Below are 20,925 nucleotides of genomic sequence, written 5' to 3' on the forward strand. Positions count from 1 at the left end.
CCCGCGGCACGGCAGTAACAGCGACGGTAGCCACAGCTGCCTTCCCTGTGGCGTTGGCAGTCTAGACATATCATCTCATTGGTTCCACACAATTCCCTGAAAAGTGTGGATTATTATCCCTATTTTGCAGATGTGGAAATCAAAGCTTAGGAAGGGAAAGAACTTTCTAAGGCCATTCAGTGACAGAGCCAGGATTTGAACTCTTGACTCTCTACCTTCAAAACCTGTGCTTAATCTGTGGTAAATCACAAGGCAAACACGCACACACACACGCACACACACACACACGCATGCACGCATGAACATTAAGGGTTCACAGGTTCCCCTTCAGCTTCAGGGTGTTACAAGACCTTGGGTTCTGCGGGCAACCGGCCTCCCCAGGCATTGAAAGCCTTGCTGAAATGCCTATCCTCTCCTTTTCAAAGACTGTTCAGCCCACCTCCCCAAGCCAAGCATCTGCTTTTTGTTTTGCCGGACTCAGGTTGCCTAGCGACCACGCACTCCAAAGCCATTCACAAGATCGACATCCCTTCCTTCGACTGGCCCATCGCACCATTCCCACGGCTGAAATATCCTCTGGAAGAGTTTGTGAAAGAAAACCAACAAGAAGAAGCCCGCTGTCTAGAAGAGGTAACCCCTGGATCTTGCAGATCCTCCCCACGCACCAGCACCTTACCCTTGCCACCCCAAGATTTAGCCCAGGAGAAGAGGAACAGATGACGGGTTTACCTGGGGACCTGTGTGGTGTTCCCTGGGAGGGAAGTGGGGACAGGGAGACAAGGGTCCCAAATATTGGCCGTATTGGGAAAGGCAGTAAGACACGTTGTTTCTCACCCAGCATCCGTCACCCCACTTGGTACCCACTTTGGGTACCAATTTCTGTATCATTTAGGTTCCTTTGGGGGCCAGCTTCAATAACTCTAAAATAAGAGAAAATAGATTTGGTGAAAGAATGTGGGGTGTCTCATAGGAACAAGTGGTTCCATGGGATCCTCTGGCACACTGGTTTGGTCCTGTCCCAAGTCCTAAGGCTTCATTGGGTTGCCTTGGGTGTCGTGTTAGGAGAAACTGAGGACATGCAGCCCTCTGTCACCCCAGGCTTCCTCTTCAACCGAACAGCCCCCCTTTGGTCTGTTCCATGTATTGGGGTTCCAGGAAAGATGTTAGAAAGATTCTGTTGCTGGGGAAAAAAAGGGTTTGGATTGGAGCTGCAGTAAGGCTGCTGGTTTTCCTCTTAAGCTCATCATCACTTTCAACGAATTAATGTTTACTGAGCACCTACTAGGTGTCAAGCAAGGTGCTAGGTGCTGGGTATTCAGTAGCAAACAAAAGAAAAAAGATCATGGTGTCACGTATGTCACTATCTGGTAGGAATATAATACATGACAGGGATGTAATCACGGCTTTTCTAGAAATCTTTTTTTTTTTGAGACACAGTCTCACTCTTTTGCCCGGGCTAGAGTGAGTGCCGTGGCGTCAGCCTAGCTCACAGCAACCTCAAACTCCTGGGCTCAAGCGATCCTTCTGCCTCAGCCTCCCGAGTAGCTGGGACTACAGGCATGTGCCACCATGCCCGGCTAATTTTTTTCTATATATATATATTTTTAGTTGTCCAGATTATTTCTTTCTATTTTTGGGTAGAGACGGGGTCTCGCTCTTGCTCAGGCTGGTCTCGAACTCCTGATCTTGAGTGATCCACCCGCCTCGGCCTCCCAGAGTGCTAGGATTACAGGCGTGAGCCACCGTGCCTGGCCGAAATCAGGTTTTTTAAAAAGTAAAAGTCCTCAAAGTGCAAATGATGTTCTGAAAGTGAAGAAAAGTGCCTTGGAGCTTCCCTGGGGTGATGGGTGGAGACCAAGGCCAAAATCACACCATCGGAGCGGAGGGCTTTTCCTTAGCTGTGCATAACAAGGAAAGATTTCACTCGTTAATCTATCTAGGTGTATGCTTTCGGATTTTTCAAATGATGTATACATTTGTAATCCCAGCACTTTGGGAGGCCGAGGTGAGAGGATCACTCTGTCTCTTTAAAAAAGAAAGAAAGAAAAAAACCCCACATTTTCAATAACACTTCAAGGGGCTCATGGAACCCCAGATGCCCACCCACGGACATGGGTCAAGAGCCTTAGGAAGCAGTTGTCTCTGCCCCGTTGGGAATCTAGGTGGAGGATCTGATCGTGAAATACCGGAAGAAGAAAAAGACGGTGGCTGGGATCGTCGTGGAGCCCATCCAGTCTGAGGGCGGAGACAACCACGCGTCGGACGACTTCTTCAGGAAGCTGAGAGACATTGCCAGGAAGGTCAGCGGGCGCCGCCGAGGGCAGACAGGAGCATGGGGGGTTCTGGGCTGGGTCCCAGGGCAAAGGGTTAGCTCCGCTTCTGTTCTGGAGTCCTTGTTTAGCGCAGGGAGTATTTGATGCTCTGGGCTTTCTGTTCCAGCTCAGCACTTTCAGGAGACATTCAGACACAGCCCTGGGCGGAGCTGCTCCGCTTAAGGGTTCGTTTCGTTTTGCGCAGCCCGAGAACGTGGGCCTGGTTTGCAGTTCAGAAAACAAGCACCATGTGGCCGGACCCGGCGTTCGGCAGTGGGTGGGCTGCGTCGGGGGCGGGGGTTGTTCCGCCGGCCTCCTGCGGGCGTTGATTTCTCCCCTCTCTCCGTCCGCAGCATGGCTGTGCCTTCTTGGTGGATGAGGTCCAGACTGGAGGGGGCTGTACCGGCAAGTTCTGGGCCCATGAGCACTGGGGCTTGGACGACCCAGCAGACGTGATGACCTTCAGCAAGAAGATGATGACCGGCGGCTTCTTCCACAAGGAGGAGTTCAGGCCCAACGCTGTGAGTCGGCCCGGCCTTCTCTCCGTGTCCAGGGCAGAGGAGGCCTTGTTCCTTTTCCATAACTGCTCCTTTCTCACAGACGAGGAGCTGGGTGCACTCCTACTGTGTCATGCAGGTTTTCTAGGGCCCTGTTCTTATCAATTTAATTAGCCCGCGGTGATCACCCCAGCTCTCTGCAAGGCCAACTCCGGAGCAGTTCATTGTCAGTCTTCTGCTGATTCTCTGTGTGCACGCATAATAATATTGTTAATAGTGGCTGCCAGGGACTGAGCTTTTGCTTTGTGCCTGGGGTTCTATGAGGAATCAGTGGGGTTAAGTAAGTTGTACAATGTCACAAAGCTTGCAAGGGACAAAGCCAGGATTCAAAGACAAGCCCATGCCCTTAACCACATACTGTGTGTACTGCCGTGTGTACATACAGATTCACACACACACACACACACACACACACACATACAGCCATCAGGGCCCAAGGGCCTTTTTCCCACCAGTAGTTTCTACCCTCAAGGTGGCCTCATGGTCCAAAATGGCTACTGGAGCTCCAGCCATCACACCTCAATTCTAGCCAGTAGGATTCCTTTTCCTATAAAAGGGAAGGACAAAGTGGCCCCCTTCTTGTCTTTAGCAGCCTTCCCACAAATCTCACATAACACTTCTATTTCCAACACTTGACTAAGCGCTTATCACATGGCTACTCCCTTACCATGAGGGAGGCCAGGCAGTGTGTTTTAGTTGGCTGCATTGCCATCCTGAGTAATTCGTGGAGCTGTAAAGTGGGTGATCATTGTTTCAGAGAGCCAGAGATCCAGTCCCAACTCTACCACCTAAGAGCCATATTTGCCCTGGGCAGATCACTCACCTTCCTCCTGTGTAAAACGGGGAGTGTCGTAGTTAAAGGACCAGCTGTCTGGCTTCTGGGACTGAGGGATGTCCCAGAGCACGGGACAATTTGGTCTCCCTGATAGCAGTAGCTACCTACAGGGCTGTGTTGCTGGAAGAATTCAGTGAGATAAGACGTGTTCTCCTCCCAGCCCTGGGGGATGCTCTTTGGGTCAGTTTCTCTCCTCGTCAAGAGGAGAAGGCGCGTCTGAGGGACGTGGCACCTTCAGGATGTGCCTGTGTGTGAACCTCCCGACACCCTTCCTCGCTCCAGCCCTACCGGATCTTCAACACGTGGCTGGGGGACCCGTCCAAGAACCTGCTGCTGGCTGAGGTCATCGACGTCATCAAGCGGGAAGACCTGCTGAATAACGCAGCGCACGCCGGGAAGGTCCTGCTCACGGGGCTGCTGGACCTCCAGGTACCCCCACCCGGCCCCACATCCCAGAGACCTCCCCCAGCCCACGGGTCCCCACAACCCCAGGACAAGCTTTGCGGTCTTCAGCATGGCATTGCTCTTGGTGTTCTGGCCTTTGTGCCTGGGCTGCGCTATTTCTGGCCTCCTGGCCTTTGCACATGCTGTGCCCTCTCTCCGTGCTGTGCCTTCCCATCCCTCCATCCCAATCTCAGTGCCCGTTCCTGAACTCCCAGTTATCTTTTGACATCAAGTTCAGACATTCCTCCTTTGAGAAGCCTCCCAAGCGCCCACCCCCCATACTGATGTGCCAGTTATCCCCGCTGTGCTGCCTTCTACCTACCACCACTCGGTAGCGGGCTGTCCAGCGGGATTTATTGCAAGCCACATGAGTAATTTTAACGTTCTGACAAGCAGATGAGACGTAAAAAAGGAGATGAAATTCATTTTAATAACATATTCTACTTAACCCATTATATCCAAAATATCATTTCAGCGGCCATCTATATAGAAAATAAGTAATGTGATATTTCATATCTTCATACTACATCTTTGAAATCTGGTGTGTATTTTACACGTACAGCACAATTTGACTTGGACTCCCCGCAGTTCAGCAGCCACGTGGGCTGCCACACCAGCCAGAGCAGCTCTGTTATAGCCGTTGTCTTTGCTCCGTCAAACTCCCCGTCCAACACAAACCCCCACACGAGCATTACTCTCCTAGACTTGGGGTGTGGGTGGGAGGTGGCTTGGGGGACCCAGTGTTTCCAGAACTGGTCAGAAGAGCCCAGGGTCGAGAGGAGCGATGACCTTCTCCAGGTGGCTGGTCTCAAAGAGCCTCCTGAGGTCTTGAAGCATCCAGTCCCCAGTGACTGGAGCAGAATCGCCGAGCGGGTGGTGGTGTTGGTGGTGATACAGCAGTGATGGTGGTGGTGATAATGAAGGCGGGGGGGGGGAGGGGATGAGAACAGTAAAAACTTCTATTTATATTGAAATCAAGCAGTAATGCCGTCGGTGGTCTAGCCACTATTACTGCCCCTATTTTACAGATGAGGAAACTGAGGCAAGGAGGTGTTACTAACTTCCCCAAAGTTACATAGCGTCATCGTGGCACTGCTGACGTTTGAACTGGATTCTGGTGCACTTCAAAGTCACGTTCTTTGCCAGTGTTTACCTCTCTGATGTGATCAAGGACCTGATAGTAATATCAATAACAACAACCTCCATCAATTGAGAACTTGCTTATGTGCCAGGCGTTGTGTTAAGTGCCTTACTACATTTAATCTTTAGCGTTTGCCACATTTAGGGGAGAAAAAAGGCAGGAACCACCCCCCCCCATTAAATTTAAATTTCAGAAGTCGAAGGCGCAGGGGCAGGTACAGGACATGGTTTGGGACACAGCCAGGCAGGAGTTCCAGAAGATGCTCCCCCACTTCACCCCACTAGGACTGCCAGATTTAGCAGCTGCGATGCAGGACACCCAGTTAAACCTGAGAAGCAGGGATTAGTTTTTTAGTATAAGTATATCCCATGCAACACTTGGGACATACTTATGCTGAAAAAATGACTCATCTGAAATTCCAGTTAACTGTGTGGTCCTGTATTACCTGGCAACCCTAACTCAGAATGATTGGAAATTAGAAAAACGTGACGGTCCGCATTTTCTAGACGAACAAATGGAGGCTTGGCGAGGTGAGTGCATCACCTAAGCCCAGGCAGCAAAGCCCAGCTGATTCCAGAGACCGCGTGTAGCTGCTAAGACAGCTAAGACCCGCCTAGTGACACCACTCTGGATGGAATCCAGAGAGGTTTTTCCTGGACTGGATTCAAAGTGAAGCTGAGGTTCCGGGAAGGGACTGGGGAAGCCTCTGCACAGGGCCGAACCCTTCCTTCCTGCCGATTCACCGTCACCTGACAGCGCGGCCTAGGACATCTCCCATCTCAAAGCCTTGAGGGAGGACGGGCGTTTCTTCTCCTGGGAGAACCACTGAGTGTCTAGAAGAGCTCACAGCAGAGATGGCCAATGTCTATGGAGCACCTGACCAGTGCCAGGCCCCGGGCTTAGGACTAAACCTTATCTCACTGAATTCTCACCCCAGCCTCTTGGGGTCAGTAGCATTTATATCCTTCAGTTTCCAGAAGAGGAAACTGAGGCACCGGCCACTTAAGGAACAGGCAGAGCTGGGTTTTGAACCCAGGCCTGAGTGTCTCCAGAGCCAGCCATGCAGAAGCCCAGCGGCTGGCCCATGGCCCATGGGTGGCGCTTGAGGAGGCACAGCCATTAAGCCGAGCTGGTACGCAGGTGACAGCCTTTGACACCAGCCTTGTCTCCCCCGTGCAGGCCCGGTACCCGCAGCTCATCAGCAGAGTGAGAGGCCGAGGCACCTTTTGCTCTTTCGACACTCCGGACGACTCGGTGCGGAATAAGCTCATCTTGATTGCCAGAAACAAAGGTACGGGGCCGGGAGTGGGTGGCGAGGGGCATCGGTGTCCGGCATTACCTGCTGTGCGTGCAAAATACTGCCGGGTCCTTGGGTGGGGGGCAGGGGAGACGTGGGACTAAAAGTAGCCTGAATGCTCTTTCTCGAAAGCAGAGAAAATTACCAGTGGGATTTCTTTATCCACTTATGGATTCAACAAGTATTCACTGAGCTGAGTTGTGAGTACACTGAGAGAGTCACTGTGCAGAAGAAGACCTTTGGGCCCCCTCCTCCAGGAAGCCTGCAGTCTAGCAGGAAGGGGGGACATCCAACTCAGCATTCCACCCACAATCCACCATAATTTTAAGTCCCAGGAAGGAGGAAAGGAGACAGAGAGCAAAGCTGGGGAGAGTGTTGAGGCCAGGAAATCAGGGAAGGCTTCCTCAAGGAAGTGGCATTTTACCTTAGGACTTGATGGCTGAACAGAGGTTGGCCAGGTGAAGAAGGTGAGAGGAGCATTCTGGGCAGAGGGAAGGACTCGTGTACTTCTCCAGGGCAGGATGGAGCTTGTGGAGGTGCAGAAAGCGAGAGGATGGAGGGTGGAGGGACAGACAGACGGGAGGGGAGGAGCTGGGGGAGGGGAGGCCTGGCCCACATCCTGTCGGGCTGCGGATCAGGTTCCCTACTCCAGACTCATCCTAGGAGGCATGGGAGGCCACTGGGGAGTCGTAGGTGGGAGGGACACTGCTGTGAGATCGGAGGACCTACTGTGTGTCAGGCCCCAGGTCAGGTCTTTGTCTCGTACCATCTCACAGAATCCTCGTGGTGGCCCTGCACGGGCAGGGTTGGTTAGCCTCCTGTTTGAAATGAGAAAACTTAGTCTCGAAGATCCAAACACCCTAGACCAGGATGCCTGGCGGTGCATGGGGAAGTCACCCTTTAAAACGAGCAGGGTCTGCCCCTCTGCAGTGATGACAGCACCTCCTGCGTGCTTCTGTCTTAGCCTGCGCTTTTGTGACTTGTTTCCCATTTTCTTTGCCCGCCCCTCCATGAGTTTCTGGAAGGGGAGGACTCCTCTCAGGATTTCTCTGACACCAAACGTGGTTCAGGGGCAGCAGAGCAATCAAACCTAGGAGGGAGGGAGAGAGGGAAAGAAGAGAAGGACGGACGAGATGAAGGGAGACAGGAGGAAACGAAGGCCGGACGGGTGGAGGGAAAGGACGGGCGGCAGCCGGGTGGGAAGAGTGGCGTATGGACAGACGCGTGTACAGTGGGGGTCACTTCCCTTCCGGCCCGCGCAGCAGGTGGCCCCGAGAGCCCAAGCTCCTAACCTCCTCCTGCCTCTTCTTCCAGGTGTGGTGTTGGGGGGCTGCGGCGACAAATCCATTCGTTTCCGTCCCACACTGGTCTTCAGGGACCACCACGCTCACCTGTTCCTCAATATTTTCAGCGACATCTTAGCAGACTTCAAGTAAAGAAGCCATTCCACTACACTCTGAGGAAGCCCCGATCTCAACAGTCGTCAAATTGATTAGTTTGCCTAATTCATGTTTTCACTTAAAAGTATTAGCGGCGAATGCATAAACTGAAGGGTTTTTTGTGAGGAAGGAACGTGTTTGGTGGTTTGGGGGAGGGGGAGAGAAGAGGGGAGGGCTGGTTTTGATTTTCCTCCCTGCAGAGCCAAGGCTGCACATTGGTTTAAGCCCAGAAATTCTGCTAGAGCCCTGGACGTAGTCTTGGGAAGGGCCGCTGGGACCGTGGCCATATTTCTGCCCAGCCTTGACCAACCCAGTAATGGTTTTGGAAGCCAGTCAAGGGACTTACACCCGCCCCTGGGACTGGTGGCTGGGACTTAGGGGTTCCAGTCCATCTCAAGTGCCGTATTGTGTAATCAGGACGCCGGCTGCCCCTGCCCTATGCAGCAAACAGGCCCTCAGCTTCTCAGCCAGCCCCTGCAGCTCTGAGCACGCCCCCAGCACGCTTCAGTCAGGGACGGGACAGGTCCTGGGAAGGCAGAAAAGTGGGGACGTGTGGACCGAGCTCAGGTGGGGGAAGGGGTCTCCTGGCCTCCTGAAGACTAGGACCACTCCTCTCCGTGCGCCTGGGGGGGTCCTCCGAACTGTGAGTTCTGTCCTTCGTGGGGCTTTGCCCTTGGAGGATCCCCAGGTGGCATCACTGTCGGCTGGCATTCGACAGCCTCCATGCCCCGAACTCTGTCCTCCCTGGTAAACGGCAGCCTGAGAGTCCACAGGGACAGGCGTGCGTGAAAGGTCAGAAGCACACGCCTGTCGCCCCAGGAGCGCAAGCCCAGGGGCCGGGGTAGCAGAGCCACGCACCCTGTCTCCCCGGGCATTTGGGGGCCCGGCTTGTGGACCCCTTGTCCCGGGAGGCTCCTGCTCACCCACATTCCCTCCACCACTGAGCACACGCATGAGAGGCTTGGCTGTTCCATGGGGGGGCTCACTGCTGGACCGATTTCTTCTTGTCTTGAGGGAAGCGCCATGAATGAAAGGCGCCAGAGCTCTGTGCATGGGGCACGTCGGTTTAAGGCAGTTTCCTTGTACCTGTCCTCCTGAAATCAGCTTTTCCCGACATGACTGAGTGTGGAGATTACCCAGCAGATGGTACTTACATGCTTAGCTGGGGCTGTGGCTGAGGCGAGTTTCTCTGCTGGAGGCGAGACACTGGTGGAAGTGATTCGACCTCAAATGCCCCTAAAAGGAGCACTTGATAGTCTCAGAGCCAGGAAGTATTATCTAGTGGGTAGACTGGGAAAGTTCTCTGTCCCAAAGGAAGCCACTTCATCCCCGGGTGGCTTGGTTGGCCATTTTGGAAGATAAGCACAACAAGGTTCTGATTCAGCATTTTGCTTTGCTTTGCTCTTTTCATGACGAATCATCCAAAGATCTCAAAGTGGGTTTTTTTTCTTTAGCTTTCACTCTTCAGCAGACTTGGTCACCCGCCTATTTTTGTTGAAGAACGAAAGACACCGGCATGTTTAACAGACATGGACAGATCCACGCATCCCAGTTCACTTTACGTTCCTGCAGTGAGCGCTAATCTGTTGCTCTTAATAAGTTGTGCCATGTTTAAGGTCATTTATGTTGCCAACTAAGTAGAGATGTGTGACTCCCTCTCTCTGCAAGGTTTCACTCGTTTGTATATTCATTTGTTCAACATTCAGTCATTCATCAAACTTTCATTCAATACCTGCACCATCCCAGGCCCTGTGCTAAGCACTAGGAATACAGAGATGAGATAAAACACAGTCCCTGCCCTCAGGAGCTCATATGCCATTGGAAACAGACTCTTAGCTAACAGAGTGGCAAGTGGTATAACAGGTGTAAGCGCATCAGGAAAGCAGAGGGAGTCCTGCAAGCCACTTGAGGGTGAGAGGTTTCTGAGAAAGTGACGTTTGAGCAGGGTTTTGCAGAACGAGGAAGAGTTCGCCAAGCTGACAAGGCAAAGAAGAGTGTTGCGGAAAGGGAATGGCATGTGCAAAGGCACGTCAGTCGGTTCATGGTCTCACAGCTTTTGCTGGGGAGCCACATTCCACAGACAACACCCCAAGGTTCAAGGCCTTATTTAACAAACATGCCAGATGCAAACCAAACCATCATTCATTCATTGACTTAAGTATGCTTTCTCCTGAGAACTTTGGCATTGGGTGCAAATATTAATAAGGTTCTTGGAGCCCAAAGGGTTTTAAGGCGGGGCATAACCAGAAAGTTGGCTCCTTCAGTGGCGAGAGTGGCTCCACTATTTTGTTCTCTCCCCATGGGGCACTGACAGAGGGATGAGATCATTTTATCTGGAAAGTCATTTCCAGATTTATTATTCACTGCTTACCAAGGGAAGTTAGTTCCTGTTAGAAATTTTTAAGCCATTTACCAAGTTCTTGTTGATTCAGGGCATAATGAGTTCCTGAGACGTCCTCTTTTGCGGGGTGGGAGTTTAGCCGGAAGAATTTCAAGGAAAAGAATTCTCAGCAGAGCTCAAGGTTGTGGAGACTCAGAAGTTGGTGAAAACATGGGGAGCCCAGCGGACAGGCTGCTCTCTAGGGCAGGGCCCAGGAAGACGTACTTCTGTGGCCAATGGTCTGGAAATGAATCCATCGTAATCAGTGCCATGGAGTTTAGTAAATGTCTAGCAAGTCTTGTCTCCTTTACAGAACACAAGGTCCAATGATAGCAAGTCTTATCGCATCCTTACTTTTATTATAAATGGGTGTTTTTTTATAATTTTTACTGACACTCAGTGACCATGCAAAATTGTGCACAGCATTAATATGTCTCTATATCTATACCTATCTACATATGTATATGTCAGCTCATGGTAGAAAACCATAGCTAGGGAGCATCACAGACTTATGCATACAAAGTGATCTGGTTTACAGTATTCTGTTGATAGTGCCAATCAATGATAAAGAAATGAACATGTCACAGTGTAACTGACCATATGCACAATTCCATGAATTAAATCTGTTTCCTGTGTTAATCGGTATTCTTAAATTTAAAAGAATTTATAATGGAAACATCAGAGTGAATGTGGACTTTTTGATGTTCGAAATGGTTTTGATAAATTTTTGCCACTACTTATTAAGTACTTCTCATATGCCTCTTAGAGATGTCTTGGGGGAACACTCTATCTGTGTAAATCTGCCTATGGAAGCACAATGAGGCCGTTCATTTCACTGAGTTCGTGAAGCACACACCACGTGACGGGGACATGGGGATGGGCAAGGCGTGGTCCTAACCCTCGGCTCACATTCTAGTGAGGTTAAGGTCACAGCCCAGCATAAGGACCAGGACGGGACGTACAATGGCCAGGTCCTGAGCCCTTCGAGGTTAAGTTAGGCCCCTAAGCTGCATCTTCAAGGCTGAGCAGGAACTGCTCCGGTGGGATGGAGGGCATTCCAGAACAAGAGAATGCAGGCACAAAGGCAGGGTGGGCGTCTCCGAGAAGTTCAGCATTACTAGAACACAAAAAAGGGAGACCAGAGTGCCTGGCGGTGAGGCTAGAGACACAGGCAGGGCTCGGGGCCCCCAGGGCCTTCTGTGCCGCTTGGCGGGCGGAAGATTGTCCTGAGCGTTCACTGCGAAGATCAGGAAGGCAGGGGGGCCAGTTAGGAAGCTAGTGCAGTCACGGTGGCCTGGTGGCCTGGACGAGGGCAATGACAATGGGGATAGAGGGAGAGAAAATCCTAGAATCCAAAACATGCAGGACTGTGGGTCTCAGCACTAGGTGCACCTAGGGGTCACCCCAAAGAGCTCTTTGAAAATCCTAGCGCTCGGACCCCAGCCCAAACCGTTAAACCAGGTCCTCTGACTCGCTGGTTGAGGTGGTGCGTTTGACGACCAACTGGAATAAACTGGGAGGCAGAAGCAATGGGGAAGGCTGAGAGAGGTGCTCAGTGAGTACCCACGGGGATGAGCTGCCTCCTCGGTCCTCCTGGTGACCTGACCTGGAACCAGAACCACGGGGCCCTGTCTCACGGCTGCTCCCAGCTGCCTCGGCGGCCCTCTAGGGCCCTTTCCTCACCTGGAAAACACACGGTTTGGACCCTATTTTCCAAGGCTCCTTCCAGCTCCACCATCCAACAAGCCCACGAAACGACAATGGACTTGGAGGCAATACTTACCAATAAATGCATTTTTTAAATCATCACATATAAATAGTGACCACAATTACCATTTGTTGAGTAGTTCTGTTGGTGCTTTAAGATTTTCATGACAAACCTATGAGGTGCGTACAGTAGGTCCTCACTTGTCCATAGGTTCTTGGAAACTGGCTTTAATTAAAATGATATAAAATGAAACCAATTTTTTTCCTCATCAATGTTATAATAAGATGACGCTGAATGAAATGATGTTCAAGGACCTGCCCTACGTCATTTTGCTTAAAGTTGCAGTTTCCGAGAACCTATCAACATTGAAGTGGGGGCTCTCTGTATTTGTACGCCTATTTTTAAGATGAGGAAACTGCAGTGTAGAGAGGTTAGGGAACCTGCTCAAAATCACACAGCCTGGAAGCGGGGACTTGATACACAAAGATGCATGAAACATGACATATCATTGGGTGGACAGATGTGTGTGTCAGCACTCGTGCCTGCAGTCAGCTCAGGACTGGCTTGAATTTTCTCCTGACCAGCCTGGCCTCTGGCCTTGGAAGGTTACCTTGAACTTGCCAGCCTACATGTGAGTTCCCAAATGCACATTCCAAAGTCAGATGGGCTGAAGGTGCTAGAACTTCAAGGTCAATAAGTCTTTGTTAAAGAGTCACTGTTTTGGCCGGGTGTGGTGGCTCATGCCTGTAATCCTAGCACTCTGAGAGGCCGAAGCGGGTGGATTGTTTGAGCTCAGGAGTTGGAGACCAGCCTGAGCAAGAGCGAGACCCTGTCTCTACTAAAAATAGAAAGAAATTAATCGAACAACTAAAAATATATAGAAAAAAAAAATTAGCCGGGCATGGTGGCACATGCCTGTAGTCTCAGCTACTCGGGAGGCCGAGGCAGAAGGATCGCTTGAGCCCAGGAGTTTGAGGTTGCTGAGAGCTAGGATGATGCCACGGCACTCTAGCCTGGGCAACACAGAGAGACTCTGTCACCAAAAAAAAAAAAAAAAAAAAAGAGTCACTGTTTTATATATTCTGTCCTTCCCCTCTAAGGAGGAAGTGGAATGACCCAGCTCTGCTGGTTACTAGCTGGGTGACCTTGGGCAAGTCACTTCATCTCTCTGAGCCTCATTCTGCAAAATGAAGATGATTATAGTAACGCTAGCTAACGTTGAGTGCTTGCCTGGACCAAGCAGTATTTTGAGTGCTTTTCAGGCAGTAAAGTCATTTAATCCTCCCAACAACCCTGGGAAGGTAGCACTATTATCTTCACTGCACAGATGAAGAAACCAAGGCAGAGAGAGGTTACAAAATTAACCCGAAGTCACGGCTGGGAAGTTGCAGGGCTGGGATTTCAAGCAGGCAAGAAGTCTTGCCTCAGAAGCCACGTGCTTCACCATGACACTCCTCTGCCTCTCTGGGGTTCTCTAACTCGAAGTGTTGCTGGCAGGATTAAATAAAATCATGTAGTAATTGCCAGGCACGTAGTACACAGTTAATATATAGGAGTTTCTTTTGCCACTTGTTCTCCATGAATGAGTGTGTCTCACATATGGTTCTAAATGACAATATTACATTTGTCACAGTTAAGCTCTGACTTGTAAATATTAGATCTACTTTCCAGTACAGGTACAAGCCCAACTAGAATCTGGGAGTATATTTCAACTGTTAATTAGTAAAATGAATATTTTGTCCCTAGAGTTGGTACAAACATGGCCAGATGGCATCAGCCCCACCTGATTAACCCTAATCAGGCAAGATTTTACAATTGAATGCTGCAGGATCAAAACAAGGCCATAAAAGTTGGACTCTGCCTCGTGTTCAAAGGGACCCTGTTGCTTTCCATTTAGAAACTCTTGAGTCCTGAAGTCCTAAAGCAGCAACAAAAGGAAAGCTTCCAGCCCTAGTTATCTGGGCAATTCATCCCAGGCTGTCCCTTGCAAGCAGCTAAGCCCACCAGATCTTGCTCTGGGGGGTGCATTAAACATGATAATTTAATGATGGGGTGGGGGATGCAATAGATTTCTGGCCCTGTGACAAGGTAAGTCTCATTTTTGGTGACCAGTGTAGAAAGGACAACAGCTACCATGGGGCTGTGCTTTCCATGTGCCACAGCTGTGCACACCTGGGGCACCATCGCCACGTAGAGCAGACCTCATCACATTTGGGTGACCGTCACAGGAAAGCTGACGTGCTACAGACCACCCTGTCCCCTACATCTAAATTATACACAGCCCCGCATGCCTGGGTGTGGGGGGCAAGTCCACACAGTTCTCAGCAGACAGGAAGGGAAGCCATGCTGCAAGAGACAAACATGGTTGTATCGCGGATGCTTTTCTTTCTTTTTTTGTTTTATTACAGAGACGGGGTCTTGCTATGTTGCCCAGCTGGTCTCAAACTCCTGGGCTCAAGCAATCCTCCTGCCTCAGCCTCCCAAGTAGCTGGGACTATAGGTGTGCGCCACCATGCCTGACTAATTTAAAACAAATTTTTTTTGTAGAGAAGGGTCTTGCTATGTTGCCTAGGCTGGTCTCAAACTCCTGGCCTCGAGTGATCCTTCCACCTTGGCTTCCCAAAGTGCTGGGATTACAGGCATGAACCACCATGTCAGTCCGCAGATGCTTTTCAACAACTACCTGTTTCCTCCTACCTACTCGGCTTCTCAGTTCAGAATCAGAGTCCACGGTTGAGAAACTTTCCCCCTTGCCTAGAAAGCTGGCAGGAGGAGAAAGGGATGGATGAGGAGACCATTATTACAGCATTTTTCTTCATTTGTTAAGATGAACAAGCTCATGATGAAAATTTTTAACAATACTAGGTTATAAAGTTGCAAGTGGAAGACTTAGTCCATCTCGTCTACCCCTCCCACCCCAATGCTCTCCCCAGGGATAGCCATGGTTAGCAATTTGCAATGTGTGCATTTTTTAAAAAACATACAAGATCACACGGAACCACGTTGTTCTATGATTTGCTTTTTCCACTGACTGCCCCGTGGCCATCTTTCCACATGAGCAGATATATTTCAATCTTACTCTTTTTTAAGGGCCGCACATATTCCACAGTATGGATCTATCAACATTTATTTAACTGTGTTGCTTACTAATGGAAACTTAGCTTATTTCCAGTGTTTTTGCTATTAGAAATATTTCAGTGAACATCCTCATCTGTCGGTTTGAGTATTTCTATTAGATTTTTACTACAGACTGAATATTTATATCTACCTGCCAAATTCATATATTGAAACTTAATCCCCAGTGTGATTGGTATTTGGTGGTGGGACCTTTGGGACCTTTGGTCTGGAGGGTGGAGCCCTCACGAGTGGGTTGAGTGCCCTTATAAGAGACCCCAGATGGCTCCCTCACCCCTTCTGCCATGTGAGAGCACAGCAAGAAAGTGGTTGTCTCTGAACCAGGAAACGGGCTCTGACCAAACACCAAATCTGCCAGCACCTTGGTCTTGGACTTGCCAGGCTTCAGAACTGCGACAAACCAATGTCTGTTGTTTGAGCCGCCAGTCTATGGTATTTTTGTTGCAGCAGCCTGAATGAACTAAGACAATTATTATCTTGGAACATCGTTAAAGGGGAGAGTTGCCAATATATCTACCACCCAAATCTAAAGACCACTTTCGTTTTCTGAGCTGCTGTGCCATCTATTGCATGGCTTTGAGTGATTGTCAAATGTGAGTGCCTTGGAATTACCTTGGGAGCATTAAAATACAGATGCACAGGTCCCACAAGTGACTTTTGCTTTTGTTGTTGATTTAGGTTTTTTTAACAACTCCCAAGTACTGCCCTACTGGTGCCCTGTAGAAGCCCTAACCCAGTTCCTGTTGTCTGTTGGAGATCCGTGATTTTAGCTCGGGAATAAAGGGATGGAACAGCCTTTGTTCTGTATGCCCTCTGCTGGTACTGTGTGAGCAGACCTCGAAGCTCCTGCCTACACTGGTGAGAACCTGGGCTCTGCCCTGGGGTCAAGCCCCTTGCAGGCTTAACTGTGTGGTGATACTTCAGGGTATCCATGGTCAGTCCTAGCTGACATTAGATCACCTGGGGAGCCCTGAAAATAGCAATGCCTGGTCATGGGCCTGAGCAATGGATTTTTCAAATGCCCTCCAGGTGATTCTACACGTGGAGCCAGGAACCTATTCCTTAGGCAGAAAATTGGCCCAGGAACACAAAGTTCACAGAAGCACGCATCACTCTGGTGTCTCCTATAGCCTGTTTCAGAAACTCCTAACCTACTCGTATCTCAGAATTGGCTTTGAGCCTGTCAAAAAGACAGATTCTGGGAACCTACCCCAGACATACTCAATCAGAATCTCCAGGGGTGGGGCTCTTTGAGGTCATTGCTTAGAACTAGCCCAATACAGGGGGCTATTTGCGCAAATTTTTGGTTTTAATGAGGTTAAGGTCAAATCATTACTACTTTTTTTTTTTTTTTTGGTAAAGACAGGATCTCACTATATTACCTAGGCTGGTCTTCAGTTCCTGGCCTCAAGCAATCCTCCTTCTTTGGCCTCCCAAAGTGCTGGGGTTACAGGTGTAAGCCACTGCGCTCAGCCTTGTGTAATAGCTACACAATTGCTGCTGTACATAATTGAATCTTCACTACAACTTCTTCAGCATGAACAGTAATACCCCTGTTATACAGAGAAGAAACTGAAGCAGGGTGGTCAGTCAGTCCTCTATGCAGACATCTAGGGAGAAAACCTTCCAGGCAGAGGGACTGCCAATGCAAAGGCCCTGAGGCTGGAGTGTCCTTGATACTGAAGGGAAAACAAGGTGAACTTGACCTAGGGGAGTGATGTACAGCAGAGTGGCAGACGAAGGAGGATAGGTGAGGGTAGGGGAGGCCATCACAAGATCAGCTTTTATAACAGAGTTGACATAATACATTTTTTTTTCCCAAGGATCACTTTGGCTGCTGTAAAAACGGACCCTAGTAAGTCCAAGACAGAAGCCCTGGACTGCAATAACCCAGGGGAGATACAGGGGCAGCTTGGATCTGATGGTTGGGGTGGAGGGGGTGAGAAGTGGTCAGGTTCTGGTCATATTTTTAAAGTAGGGCCATCATAAAACCATAACACATGTCATTCAGCCTGGAGAAAGAGCCAGCACTTGGGAATGGGTTTGAGGCCCACCCCCAGGCTCTGGGCAACACCCACTCAATCAACGCCGGCCAAGAGCTGCTCCTGCACACACAGCCCCTCGGGCTGGGAAAACCACAAATGTACCCCCACGGACAGTGGACGCCCAGTGCCTCCAAGCACCTGAGGGGCCCTGTCACACTCACTCCCCAGACCACTCTCTCCGGCTGGCAGGAATTAACGTGCAGTGAGAATTCAACCAATGAAACATATCTATAAGCCTATGCCCTTTCATTTATATCTTCAACTGAAAAATAAAAATTAAAAGGAGCTGTTTCTTCTCATTCTTAAAAACTCCCAAACTTACTTTCACTGTTCTCTTTCCTTTCTCTTACTTTCAAAGGCTTCCCACAGTGATTAGGATAAAATTCAGGTTCTTCTTAGCAAATGCGCCAAGCTCTTGTGCAGCACAGAAGCACACGTGTGCTGTTCCCTGCACCTGAAACAAGCTCGAGGCCACCTCCCACTTGCACCTCAGGTCTCTGCTTAAATGTCTCCGCCCAGGGCCTTCCATGCCTCTCCCAACATCCAGCCCCAAATCCTCTTCCTCCTTCATTACACTGGTCACCGTCTGTAACTACATGCATTTACTTCTTTAACGTCTGTTCTTCCTCCCTGTGGCCCCCGCCAAGACCTCCACTGAAAGCTCCACAAAGGCAAAAATCCTCCTATTAACCTCTGTAATTAACCAAGCAGTGTCTGGCACAAGGCAGATACTCAAGAGTGTTGGGTGGCATGAATGAATGACTGATTCGGAAGCCTGCAGACTGTCTTGAATTATTAATACAAGCCTTACCTGCTTCTCAGAAATGAAATACATTAACCAAGAAAATCTAACTTCGTGTTACCTTGATTATAAGTCACTTTTCTCAAAAGGCCATTTTAGTCTCCACGGAAGAAGGATATCACAATATATATTTGATATTTATCACATTCTTTATAATAATGAAAAAATGGAAATAACCTAAATAGTACAGGTTAAAAGCACCAGCTACATCCACTCAGTGGAATATTTTGCAATTCCAGAATATTCTTAATATTCAGGATATGAGGCAGCTTGGTGTTACAACATGAAGCAAAAACCCAAACAATCCCAGGAACAGTATAATTTCTATGAAAAGCCTGAAAGCGCAGTGAGATACCACTTCACACCCGTTAGGATGGCCATTACCAAAACAATGGGAAGTAACTGCCATTGGCAAGGATGTAGAGAAACTGGCACCCTTGTACATTGCTGGTGGGAAGGTAAAATGCTGCAGCCACTGTGGAAAAGTGGCAGGTCCTCCAAAAGTTAAGCACAGAATTACCAGAGGATCCAGTAATTCCACCGCTCCGTTATGTAGCCAAAAGAACTGAAAGCAGAGACTCAAACAGAAACTTGTACACCAATGTTTACAGTAATAGCCAATAGCCAAAAGATGGAATCGACCCAAATGTCCATCAACAGGTGAATGGATAACAAAATGTGGTACATAAACCCCGTATGATTCAACCATAAAAGAGCAATGAAGCACTGAGACATGCTGTAACATGGATGCACCTTGAAAACATCATGCCACGTGAAAGAAGCCAAGACAAAAGGAGACACATTGTATGATCCTGTTTATATGAAATATCCAGAATAGGTAAATCCAAAGAGACAGAAAGTAAATCAGTGGTTGCCGGGGGCTAGGGGGAGGGGGTCAATTACTGTTTAGTGGGTACACAGGTTCTGTTTGGGATGATGAAAAAGTTCTGGAAATAGATAGTGGTGACGGTAGCACAACATTATAAATATATTTAATGGCCCTGAATTGTACACTTAAAAGTGGTTAAAAGGATAAACTTACATATATTTTACTACAATTAAAAAAAAACTGGAAGGCTACACAATAAAACATTTAGTTATTGACTTTTGAGTGGCAAAATAATAAAGATCAAACCTTCCTTCTTCTTCAATTTTAGAAATCGTATAATTAACATGCATTATTAATTATAGGGGGCACCGCACACAACTGGCTTTAATTTATAAAATAACGCACCAGCATACAGTCCATCTGGCTTTAATTATTTATTTTTAAAGACAAAGTCTTGCTCTGCCACCCAGGCTGGAACTCCTGAACTCAAGCGATCTTCAGGCCTCAGCCTCCTGATCTGGCTTGACTACACTGCAAAGCCTTCCAAACTGAGAGCCCCTAGACTCTGGGTGGTGAACAAAATCTCAGCTGGGTGTCGTGCTCACTTGGATAACATTCCTGCCTGTGTCTGCGTGCAGTTACCATCCCGGTGGGATGAAATGGCCCCCACTCTCGGCTTCATCCCCGTCCCTTCTGCAGCTGGGTATAGGAGGGGGCACAGCACAGGGCTCTGGAAATCCCTATGGACTGCCTGGAAACCTTTTACCATACCATAGCCTCTGACCAAATGCTTCAAACTTGCTCTGGGCTGCTGAGCCTGCAAAACACTTGACATTTATTGTTTATTCTCACACCCATCCCATGAGATAGGCAGGACTTTCCGTTTTACAGATGTGAAAACCAAGGTTCAGTGAGACTCAATAACCTGCCCCGGGACAGGGAGCTGATCACTGACAGAACCCAAGCCTCTAACTCCAAATCCCATGCTCCCCTCCCACAGTTCTGTCTTCCGATTTCCCAGCAGCAGACAGTCTGGGTGACCTTGGCACAACTTCCTCCAAGAACTGGCTCTTAACAGAAACTTCCAGCGTTATCTGTCATACACAAGTGCAGTTAAGAATTTGCATGAAGAGTCTTTTCCCTAAACCTGGTTACCAGCTTCTGCCTCATGAGTTGCTTCGTGCCTAAAGACAAGTTCCTAGGGGCAAACTCTCCGGGAACTCAATCCCCTTCTTCAGCCTTGCCCACACCCTTGGCCTTCCTGTAAGAGATCCAGTAGCCCAGATCCACCCAGAGGCCCAGCTGCCAGTTGTTCATCTGCACCTGTCCAGCATCCCAAACACCTGTGTGAAACGCTCTCTGTCCAGGATCCGTCCATAGCGCAGGGTGAGGTAGAAGGTCTTCTTCCCACTGTACTGTTTGATACGCACGAACAGTTCCTGGGGCAGGTCCTTGGTTTCCGTCAGGGGCATCACATCCGCCACGGGACAATATGTATCCTGCCGCCAGCCCCAGAAGGTCAGGTGAGCCACCCGTAGCACAGTGCCAGACTCGTTCACATACAGGATGCCCACCAGTCTCTGGAAGAAATAGCTCATCCAACACAGCATGGCCAGGGCAAAGCCGGCTATCCCACTCATGAGGCACAGGGAGTTGAAAGTCAAGACACCCTGGGAGTAGCAGTAGAAGCCTGGCGGCAAGGCCACCACTGTCAGGGCAGTCTGTGCCACCTTTAGCCGAGACACATACCCAAAGGACCTTATGGCACCAAAACGATAGACCATTTGGAATTTCTCAGTCTCTGTGCCTGGTGGTTTCTCCTTCGAGGTGGGTGACCTGCTCCCCACCCACCTCTTGTGATGCTCCTGCCCACTGCAGCACCACAGCCCATGAAGAGGCCTTCCCCATGCAGCTGGCCCTTGCCCCCGCAACCTCAGCACAGCTCGGAGGAGGGCAGCCTGAAAGAAAAACAGGAGACCATTTCTCATGGAACTCAACCAC

At 49.4% G+C, this 20,925-nt stretch overlaps 2 protein-coding genes across 2 annotated transcripts in view; one reads left to right on the forward strand and one right to left on the reverse strand.

The window, feature by feature from the left end:
• The window catches only part of ABAT (4-aminobutyrate aminotransferase), a 78,221-nt gene extending 67,137 nt beyond the window's left edge, over positions 1–11,084 (forward strand). Inside the window, exons 11-16 of the mRNA XM_012647770.1 lie at positions 482–630; positions 2,163–2,300; positions 2,666–2,833; positions 3,987–4,133; positions 6,469–6,580; positions 7,901–11,084. Coding sequence (XP_012503224.1) covers positions 482–630; positions 2,163–2,300; positions 2,666–2,833; positions 3,987–4,133; positions 6,469–6,580; positions 7,901–8,022 — 836 coding nt within the window. The 3' untranslated portion in view covers positions 8,023–11,084. The remainder of the gene's footprint in view (positions 1–481; positions 631–2,162; positions 2,301–2,665; positions 2,834–3,986; positions 4,134–6,468; positions 6,581–7,900) is intronic.
• Positions 11,085–19,396: 8,312 nt separating this feature from the next.
• TMEM186 (transmembrane protein 186) lies at positions 19,397–20,925 on the reverse strand. Its single transcript, XM_012647605.1, has one exon. The coding sequence runs from the start codon at positions 20,910–20,912 to the stop codon at positions 20,238–20,240; it is 675 nt and encodes a 224-aa protein (XP_012503059.1). The 5' UTR covers positions 20,913–20,925; the 3' UTR covers positions 19,397–20,237.

The sequence above is a fragment of the Propithecus coquereli genome, unplaced genomic scaffold (genome assembly GCF_000956105.1).
Source record: "Propithecus coquereli isolate 6110/MARCELLA unplaced genomic scaffold, Pcoq_1.0 Scaffold27, whole genome shotgun sequence".
NCBI classification, from domain to species: domain Eukaryota; kingdom Metazoa; phylum Chordata; class Mammalia; order Primates; family Indriidae; genus Propithecus; species Propithecus coquereli.

Excerpts from the sequence above, each read along its gene's own strand:
- TMEM186 (XM_012647605.1), bottom strand. The coding sequence starts at position 20,912 with ATGAGAAATGGTCTCCTGTTTTTCTTTCAGGCTGCCCTCCTCCGAGCT.